At 42.9% G+C, this 10,041-nt stretch overlaps 2 protein-coding genes across 2 annotated transcripts; both read left to right on the top strand.

Annotated features, from left to right (window-relative positions):
- Positions 1-4,209: 4,209 nt before the first annotated feature.
- Positions 4,210-7,036, top strand: LOC131253825 (probable LRR receptor-like serine/threonine-protein kinase At3g47570). The gene is made up of 4 exons (XM_058254961.1): positions 4,210-4,272; positions 5,233-5,862; positions 5,971-6,171; positions 6,230-7,036. The coding sequence occupies exons 1-4, from the start codon at positions 4,210-4,212 to the stop codon at positions 7,034-7,036; spliced, it is 1,701 nt and encodes a 566-aa protein (XP_058110944.1).
- A 58-nt stretch (positions 7,037-7,094) lies between these two features.
- On the top strand, positions 7,095-8,475 carry LOC131253824 (probable LRR receptor-like serine/threonine-protein kinase At3g47570). The gene is made up of 2 exons (XM_058254960.1): positions 7,095-7,293; positions 8,351-8,475. Exons 1-2 carry the CDS (start codon positions 7,095-7,097, stop codon positions 8,473-8,475), a joined length of 324 nt encoding a protein of 107 aa, XP_058110943.1.
- The last annotated feature ends 1,566 nt before the right edge of the window (positions 8,476-10,041 follow it).

Raw genomic sequence — 10,041 nt, 5'->3', positions numbered from 1 at the left:
TACGTCCTTGTAATCGGTGAGATCTTTCCGTTTTCTTTATTCTCTTATTGTTTATCCGCTCCTGCGTGAGTCAAAAAGGTTTGATCCAAGCGGTGCGTGCTTGTGATCGGTTGTAACGATCTACTTCATAGTGGATTGTTGCTCTGAACTATGTCCCGTGGTTTTTTACCACTTCGAGGGTTTTCCACGTAAAAATCTCTTGTGTTGTGAGGTTTATGCTTTGAGTTATTTCATTGCTTTATTATATCTCATAATTCTGGTGTTTTGGGAGGCGAGATCCTAAGGTTTTTGTGCAACGCTCCCAACAAAGTGGTATCAGAGAGTTCAGGTTGGTTGAATGGAGTGGGATTGGTTCTGAATTATGGAAGGTGGCTCATCAAGGATGATCAGTCTCAATGGTTGTAACTGGACCATACAGAAGGCTAAGATGGAGGACTTACTTTATTGCAAGGACTTGTATTCTTCAATTCATGGCATATCAGCAAAGTCAAAGGATATATCAGATAATGATTGGAAGAAGTTGGACCGGAAGGCGGTGGGGTTTATTAGACAATGGCTGGACGATTCCGTATTCCACCATATGTTTACGGAGACCTCAGCCGCTAACCTATGGCTGAAACTGCAAGGGCTGTATGAGAGGAAGACAACCGGTAATAAAAATTTTCTAATAAGATGACTTGTAAATCTCAAGTTCAAAAATGGTGGTTATGTGGCCGAGCACATGAATGAAGTCAGCAATATATTAAATCAGCTCTCTGCTATGAAGATAGTCGTGGACGATGAATTACAAGCTTTACTATTGCTTAGCTCATTGCTTGATAGTTGGGAGGCATTGGTGATGTCTCTGAGTAACTTCACGCCAGATGGAAAGCTGTCCATATAACAGGTAACTAATTGTCTCTTCAATGAAGAGACAAGGAGGAAGTCTTAGGGGTTTACTCAGCAAGAAGCCTTTGTGATAAAAGATCGAGAGAGAGGAAAGAACAGAAAGGGTGGGAAGGCCTGAGATAAATCAAAAGGCAAGTTGAGTACCAGGAATGATGTTGAATGCTGAAATTGTGACAAGAATGGTCACTACAAGTATGAATGTCATAAGAAGAAGAATGACAAGAAAGGAAAAGGAAAGGAGAAGGAAGATGAATCAGATCCACTCGGTCGCTTCTGATGGCGACGTTGTAGTTATTCTTTCAGCAGATCATGATGTTTGTCTCACGAATACGAGTCAGGACACCGACTGGGTGATAGACTCAGGAGCCTCGTTTCATGCGACTCTACGCAGGGATTTCGTCACAAGTTATAAGTCAGGTGACTTTGGGACCATGGAGATGGGAAATTCTGGCATATCAAAGATCGTAGGAGTCAGTGATATTTGTGTGAAGACCGATGTGGGCTGCACATTGGTTCTCAGAGATGTGAGGCACATTCCAGACCTTTGCCTCAACTTGATGTCAACGGGAAGATTGGATGAAGATGGCTATGAAAGCCGATTTGTTGGTGGGCGCTGGAAGCTCATCGAGGGTTCGTTGATCGCGGCTAGGGGAAAGAAGTGTTGCACCCTTTACAACCAAATCTCAGTGTGTGAAAGGGTGGGTTGAACACAGCGGAGGATTCAGCTACTGACATGTAGCACAGACGTCTAGGCCACATAAGTGAAAAGGGGCTTCAGCTACTAGCGAGGAAGCAGCTCCTTCTAGATGTGACAGGTATACCTCTCAAAACTTGTATTGATTGTTTATTAGAGAAATAGCATAGAGTTTCATTTGTTAAATCTACTTCTCATGTTAATAAAGTGCATGCATTAGATTTAGTTTATTCTGATGTTTGTGTTCTTATGAGGATAAAAACCTTGGGTGGGGCATTGTATTTTGTCACTTTTATAGATGATGCATATCTAGGAGGGTTTCAGTTTATGCTTTGAAATCCAAGGACGAGGTCTTTGTTGTGTTTAAATTTTTTTATACTATGGTCGAGAGAGAGACAAGTATATCATTGAAGTGCATCCACGCTGACAATGGTGGTGAATACATTGGTGACTTCCATGAGTATTGTAAGTCCCTGGATATACGGCATGAACAAGCAATTCCCAAAATCCCCCAGCATAATGGTGTGGCTGAGTAAAGGAATCGCACCAGAATCAAATGCATGTTATCCCATGCGAAGTTGCCCAAGACGTTCGGGGGAGAAGCAATGCACACGGCAATGTATTTGGTAAACAGGTCTCCATCAGCCCCGTTGAATGGAGAAGTACTTGAGGAGTGGACGAAAGGTCCATCGTACAGTCATCAGCCCCGTTGAATGGAGAAGTACTTGAGGAGTGGACGAAAGGTCCAAGCTTAATATAAAGATCAGGTAATGTGTGTTCTTGGGGTACAGTGATGAAAAGTTCAGCTACGGATTGTGGGATCTAACTAAGAAGAAGCTCGTCAGGAGGAGAGATGTAGTTTTCTTTGAAGACCAATGTATTGAAGACATTTGTAAGCCAAAGAAGACCGAGCCTAGTTCAGGTAAGCTAGAAGACATGGATCTGGTTACTCCTCCTGTGGTGACTGATAACGAGAGAATACAACAAAGTGCAGAGGACGAGGGAGTTCCTACAAAAGATGGACCGGGGGAGCAGCCCCCACTTGATCCACCTGTTGAGCCGCAGGTGAGGAGGTCATCTAGGGATAGACATCCGTCCAAGAGGTACTCGCTACATGAGTACATTATGCTCACCGATGGGGGAGAAACAGAAGATTATTCTAAGGCCCTAGTCAACGAGCATAAGGAGGAGTGGTTGAAAGTTATGCAAGAGGAGATGGAATCCTTGCATAAGAACCATACTTATGATATCGTGAATTGCCTAAGGGCAAGAAAGCTCTAAGCAACAAGTGGGTGTTCAGAAAGAAGAATGAGAAGAAGAATTCACAAACGAAGTTCAAGGCCAGACTTATGCTGAAAGGGTTTGGTCAGAGGAAAGGTATAGACTTCGAGGAGATACTCTCATCAATAGTGAAGATGACATTCATACGAGTGTTACTTGGGTTGACGGCTAGCATGGATCTGGAGATAGAGCAGTTAGATGTTAAAAATGGCTTTCTCCATAGTGACCTAGACGAAAAGATATACATGCACCAACTAGAGGGGTTCAAAGTCAAGGGCAAAAAGCATATGGTGTGTAGGCTGAAAAAGAGCTTGTATGGGCTAAAACAAGCTCCAAGGCAATGGTATAAGAAGTTCAACTCGTTTTTGTTAAAGCATGGATGTGACAGAACAGAGTTGGACCACTGTATGCTCATGCACAAGTTCTCAGATGGTGATTTCTTAGTTTTATTGTTATACGTTGATGATATATTCATTATGGGTTAAGATATTAAGAAGATCGACAGCTGAAACAAGAGTTAGGCAAGTCGTTTGCGATGAAAGAATCAGGCCTGGCTAAACAGATCCTAGGAATGGAGATAACTCGTGACAGAAGCAGCAGAAAGCTTTGGTTGGCATAAGAGCAGTATATTGAAAAAGTCATAGAGCGGTTCAATCTAAATGCAGCGAAGCCGGTCAGTACTCCACTGGATGGTCACCTCAAATTGAGCGACAAGCAGTGTCCCAAGACGAAGACAGAGGTAGATGAGATGAGGAAAATACCCTACGCATCAGCGGTAAGAAGTTTGATGTATGTTATGGTGTGTACGCGCCCAGACATAGCATATACGATTGGTGTTGTTAACCAGTATCTTGTCAATCCTGACAAAAAATATTGGGCAGCGGTGAAGTGGATACTATAGTATCCGCTGATCCAGGTTGAGCCTATGCTATAGTGATGGAAAACTTGTGTTAGAAGGCTACACAGATGCAGATATGGCAGGTGACATAAACACCAGGAAGTCTACATCAGGGTTCATGTTCATGTTTGTAGGGGGAGCGGTCTCTTGGCAGAGTAAGCTACAGAAGATCGTAGCATTGTTGACAACAGAAGCCGAGTACATTGCAGTCACAGAGGCATGTAAAGAGATGCTTTGGATGAAAAGGTTCCTACAGGAACTTAGCCTGAAGCAGGAGTAACATGTGGTCTATTACGATAGTCAAAGTGCTATACACTTGAGTAATAATCTAAGTCAGCACTCCAAGTCGAAGCACATAGAGATTCGGTATCACTGGATCAGGGATACTTTGGAACAGAAGGTGTTACAGCTTAAGAAGGTTCACACCGACGATAATGGATCAGATATGATGACCAAGGCATTGCTCAAGGGCAAGTTTAAAATTTGTAGAAACCTGGTTGGCTTGAAGAAGGTAAATTTCTCCTGAGTCGGAAAAGGGAAGATTTGATGGAGTTTTCCTCCTCATCTCAGAGGAGATGTAATGTAGATCGAATGCCACAAATCTTGGCATTACCGCGCTACTCGATCAATCGAGGGCACTGCTCGACTGGTCGAGTGGGTCGCTCGACCAGTCGAGCGGTGCTCGACTCAAAGTCCAGCAACCAATTGTATTAATTCTTTGGCGCTGCTCAACCAGACATGGGTCCGCTCGACCGATTGAGGACCCTGCTTGACTAGTCGAGAGTTACGCAGATTCAGTCCGAATTTGGTGTGGACTGCGTAAATTTGAGGCGATTTCGCAAGAGGTGCGGAAGGAAGTTGCATAAACTATAAATAAGGGTCCTTAGGGCTTTTCTAGGGTAATTGAGAAGGCTTTTTAAAGTTATTGTGCTAAGGATTTTGACGGTCAAGGTGAGAGAGAGAAAGAGAGAGGAAGCTTGTGGAAGGGAGAATTCTGCCGTAGAGGTGATCTACTTCGCAGTCGATGTCTCCGCACTTCTACATCCTCGTAATCAGTGAGATCTCTCCATTTTCTTTATTCTCTTATTATTTATCCGCTCCTGCGTGAGTGAAGAAGGTTTGATCTACGCGGTGTGTGCTTATATTCGGTCGTAACATTCTACTTCATAGTGGATTGTTGCTCTGGACTAGGTCCCATGGTCTTTTACCTCTTCGAGGGTTTTCCACGTAAAAATCTCTTGTGTCATGAGGTTTATACTTTAAGTTATTTCATTGCTTTATTATATCCTATAATTCTGGTGTTTTAGGATGCGAGATCCTAAGGTTTTTGTGCAACGCTCCCAACATAATACCATCTGAATTGAGCAGCCTAGGGGAGCTTCAGATCTTGATCCTTGTAAACAATCATCTAACAGGTCCGATACCATCTTCCCTTGGGAACCTATCGTCTCTCAACAATATGGTTTTATAGGGGAACCAGCTGAACGGTATCAAACCGGCCGAACTAGGCCGTCTTCAAAAGCTTGTGAATTTACAGTTCAACAGCAATAATCTAACAGGCAAAATCCCACCATCACTGTTCAATATTTCTTCTCTTATAAATTTCCAGGTCACAAACAACCAGTTGATGGGTAGTCTCCCATCGGATCTGTTCTTTAAATTGCCGGATCTAATTATTATCTATGTAGCCATGAATCAGCTGACAAGGCTTATACCATGTTCTCTATCCAATGCCTCAACGATTGAAGAAGCTGATTTCTCTCGAAACAGCTTCAGCGGACGGATTCCAATTCTGGGCAATTTACCAAGAATCCTTGTATTGAATTTTGAGTTCAATCATCTGGTTAGCGACGGACCGGACGGGTTGGATTTTATCACCTCTCTGTCGAACTCCCGCCGTCTGAAAACCTTTTCAGTTGGCACAAATCGGCTGACGAGTCGCCTTCCATCCTCAATCACAAACCTTTCCAGAACGCTTTTAGAGCTAGAGATGGAATATAATCAGATAGAAGGAACCTTGCCCGATGAAATTGGAAACCTAGTTAACCTGACCATGTTATCAGTTAGGTACAATTCACTATCGGGAAGGATCCCATTGACTGTTAGAAATCTCAAAAATCTACAGAAGCTTTCCTTGCAAGGGAATTCCTTCAACGGGTCAATTCCAGAATCTCTTAGGTATTTATCAGAACTATCTGAATTGAGCTAGAGTGACAACCATGTAACAGGATCTATTCCTGAAACTCTTGCAAATTGCCGCCATCTTCGGTCTCTGGACCTCTTTGCAAATGGTCTTGAAGGAACAATACCAAAAGAGATCTTCAGCATCCCCAGCCTCACACTGATCTTCAATCTATCACACAATTCTCTAAGTGGGCCGCTCCCTGCTGAGATTGGAAAACTACAGATGGTGCATTCGATCGACATCTCCAAGAATCAGTTATCAGGGGAGATACCCACTTTAATAGGAGATTGCCAGAGTGTTGAATTTGGAAATAGCTGGAAATTCATTCCAAGGTCTGATTGCGGATGAAGTCAGTAACTTGAGAGGTATAGAGATCATTGATCTCTCATCAAACAATCTATCTGGCTCGATCCCAACTTCTCTAGAGTCTTTCAAGTTCTTACATACCTTGAATCTCTCTGTGAACAATATCCAGGGTGAGGTGCTGAAAGAAGGGATCTTTACGAACTCGACAGCCATCTCTCTTGACAGGAATTCAAACCTATGTGGGGCGAGAGTGACTTTGGGGCTACCCAATTGCACTGGGACTAGAAACAAATGGTCTAGATTGAAAGCGAAGCTCATGATCATAGGAGTCGTGGCTAGCGTCTCCACGTCCTGCTTCCTCTGCATTGTCTTCTTTGTGTTGTTTTCAAGGAAGAGGAAATCAGTGAAAACTCCAACAGCTGATGTGATTCCATTTCATGGCCCCCACACAATGTACACATACTATGATCTGAGAGTTGTGATGGACAATTTCAGTGTGAAGAACTTGATTGGAGAAGGGAGTTTCAGGTCTGTTTACAGAGGAGTTCTGCGTGATGGAACCATGGCCGCGATCAAGGTCTTCAAGATGGACAGACGGGATGCATCCAAGAGCTTCATTGCTGAGTGTGAGTCCATGCATAATATCCGGCATCGGAACCTGGTCCGGATCATAAGCGCCTGCTCAAGTAGTGTGTTCAAGGCATTCGTCTTGTCATTCATGCCGAATGGGTGCTTGGACAGTTGGCTACATGAGGTGGATGAAGATTTGAAGGGAAGAGAGTAGAGGTGGCTCAATCTAAGGCAGAGGTTGGAGATTGTGGTCAGCGCGCATTGCGGGTGCAATGGAGTACCTGCACCATGACTGTGAGACTCCAGTGGTGCATTGCAATTTGAAACCGAGCAACGTTCTTCTTGATGAGGATATGAATGCACATGTGGGTGATTTCGGGCTCGCGAAGATGATTCTTCAGAACACTACCTCAAATCATCAGTTAACTGGCATGATCGAGCTGAAAGGATCGATTGGATACATTCCTCTAGGTATTTTTCTTTAATTTTTATTTTTATTACACCAAAATTTACTTCTACTTCATGATTGTTCATTTGATGGACCCCACATTGTATGGAGCGTCTCCTTCGATGAGGAAATCCTAACCTTTCAATAGCCGACCTGCAAAAATCAAAATAAATAGTTAAGAAAACAGATTCAGCAATGGTAAAGACCCAATAATTGGATGGTTAGAATTGTTCCATTAGGGAGATCTTTGGTTCATGGTCCATCGACAGTGGACCCCACTTGAACAAACTTAAGTATAGTGTCCTTTCAGTGGTATACAGCCAATAGATTTCACTCTTTCAATGGTTGAATTGTGCTTAAAATCCAACATTAACACTCTTTCCTAACTGAAGAAGAGCTATTTTCTTTGCTACATTTGTCTTCTATTTTTCAAAGTCGTTTGAACTATTTCCACATCACATTTATAACTTTTAGGTACTGTTATGTTCTGTTTCTCCTTATTGAGAGATCTCATGTCTCATGTCTCAAAAAATGTACCATGGATCAATAATCCATGGCGTTCATATGATGATCCTCTCCATGGATAGGAGATTCCCCAAGAATATTGAAAATGTGACCATAAATCAAAATGTTAGGATCAAGGTATTCCGTAACGGTAAATGTGGCCATAAAAGCCACTACTGTAAGGTTGTCATGGCTATTACGGGCCCCCATAACGGCAGTTATGTTTTTTTTTAATTGGAAAAAACCCGAAGAACCTTTATCGGCCTCATATTGGGCGTAACGGGCAGTTACAAGGGTCGTAATGACTTTTACAGATTTTTTATTTTTTTTCACAACGGCCATTACATCCTTTACGACCCCATGACGCATAACAATTGCCACCATTAACTTTATGTAACGGCTTTTGTGGCACACCATGGTTAGGATCTTCCAATCTGGGAGTTTTAGAAGCATCGCTATGGTGGTCCATCATAACAATTGTTTAGATGACCAAACCATTAGCCCACATATACAACGGTCCTACAAACCATACATTCAATACATTCATTAGCTTACTTCCTTTGTAATTTTATGCAGAATACAGTTTGCGGGGTGGGGTATTGATGAAAGGAGATGTGTACAGTTATGGAATACTTCTGTTGGAGCTTTTCACCAGGAAGAAGTTGACAGATGAGACGTTTGGAGGGGAACTAACTCTATAGAAATGGGTGGCGATGGCACTCCCTGACCGAGTTATGGACATTGTAGATAGTGAATTGATAGAAAAAGAGCAGATATTGGCGGAAGACTATTTGGTCTCTGTAATGCGATTGGGTTTGCAATGTTCAGTTGAATCACCCGAAGAGTGGCCCATGATGAGAAATGCATCATTGATGATCAGAGCTGCAAGGGAGATGCTTAAATAAGACAGATGGCCCCATATTTCTTCTTGCTTTGTAATGTATATGCAGTTAATTCAGTTATCAAGAAAAATAAAGGACAATGTCTTGTTCCTTCATTTCCAGGCCTATTGGAAATGAGGAATTTGAGAAATATTGTAATTTCAGTCACAACAGACCATAAAAGACTGAGAAAAAAATATTCCTTTAATAGTCAACTATATCAAATTCGGTTTATGAATTAAAGACATACAATAAAATCTCCCATCTCGCTACAGGCTTCAGCTAAGAGGTTCAGCCAAGAATAGACATGTTTAGGCTCAACATCCTCAAAAAAACAGTAATAGAAATAAACCAATAAACAAATTCAAAAATATTACTCTCTCTCCCTCTGTCTGCTCCACAGCCCTCTCGTTTCCTCCACACGCTGATCTTCTTTTCTTCTCCCCCTCTCTCTCTCTCTCGTGTTGGAGACGGTGCTGAACGGCTTCCGCAGCAACAGCCGTGTGACTCCTTTACATAGCAAAACTTGGGGATTCAAAACTCCTGATTTCCTTGCACTTCGTCCGTGAAATCAACGTCTCCTGGGACTTTTCTGGCTGAAATTTACGATGGACGGTTCAGATCATCCGTCCGATGGCCTTCAAGGATGTACAACATGCCGCAAAAGTCGGATATTAGATTCGGCGTGACCCATAGGAGAAATCAGCTGCGGAACTTGTAGAGCAGTCTGTTTGTGACCGTTGAGATCAGCATGTGTGCTTGCATGAGTGCACACGGTCAGCATGGATTCAACCATATCGAGCCCCTCTGCATGATGGACCGCTCAGATCGTTTGCATGGGCCATGATGAAGGCCCACTAATGACCAAACGGGGCCCCTGTTTCACACCAGCAGAAACGGAAGTTTCTGTTTATTCTTTTATTCGATTTGAGAGTCGGTGGGGTCCATACGCTTGGTGTCTTAGAAATCCACTACGTCCATTGGTTTCTCCTCAGAAAACCGTTTTGAGATGGTCGATTTTAGAATGGGTTGAGTGTGGCCCATTGAATTTTGAACCGACCATCCGTTAGATGTAGTGGCTTTGGTTCCATTCATATCCGTGTATGGGTCTGAAAAACCACTCTAGAAGAAAAACCAAGAAAACCAGAAGCATGAAACAGGAAGATTTTAGATTCGCTAAATCGTAAAATGAGTCGGAGACGGGTCAGTCGGGACCGGTCGCGTCGGGTCGGGTTTATAAACACTAGGCGGGGTCCACTGCAATGTTTCTAAAAAATCTGATCCGATCATCTGATTTATCTCCTCATGTAATGGGTTGACACCAACTTTGAGGCATATCCAAAGACCATGTGGGCCCCACTTAAGGAATTAATGAGCTGATCAGTC

This window comes from Magnolia sinica, chromosome 8 (assembly GCF_029962835.1).
Source record: "Magnolia sinica isolate HGM2019 chromosome 8, MsV1, whole genome shotgun sequence".
NCBI lineage: Eukaryota > Viridiplantae > Streptophyta > Magnoliopsida > Magnoliales > Magnoliaceae > Magnolia > Magnolia sinica.
Note: the sequence above shows the minus strand (reverse complement) of the source record. Positions and strands in the feature narration are given on the sequence as shown.

Coding starts and splice junctions, on each gene's coding strand:
- LOC131253824 (XM_058254960.1), top strand. CDS start 7,095: ATGGAGTACCTGCACCATGACTGTGAGACTCCAGTGGTGCATTGCAAT. Junction 7,294..8,350: donor GATTGGATACATTCCTCTAG/GTATTTTTCTTT, acceptor AATTTTATGCAG/AATACAGTTTGCGGGGTGGG.
- LOC131253825 (XM_058254961.1), top strand. CDS start 4,210: ATGACCAAGGCATTGCTCAAGGGCAAGTTTAAAATTTGTAGAAACCTG. Junction 4,273..5,232: donor ACCTGGTTGGCTTGAAGAAG/GTAAATTTCTCC, acceptor ATGGTTTTATAG/GGGAACCAGCTGAACGGTAT. Junction 5,863..5,970: donor CGGGAAGGATCCCATTGACT/GTTAGAAATCTC, acceptor GAATTGAGCTAG/AGTGACAACCATGTAACAGG.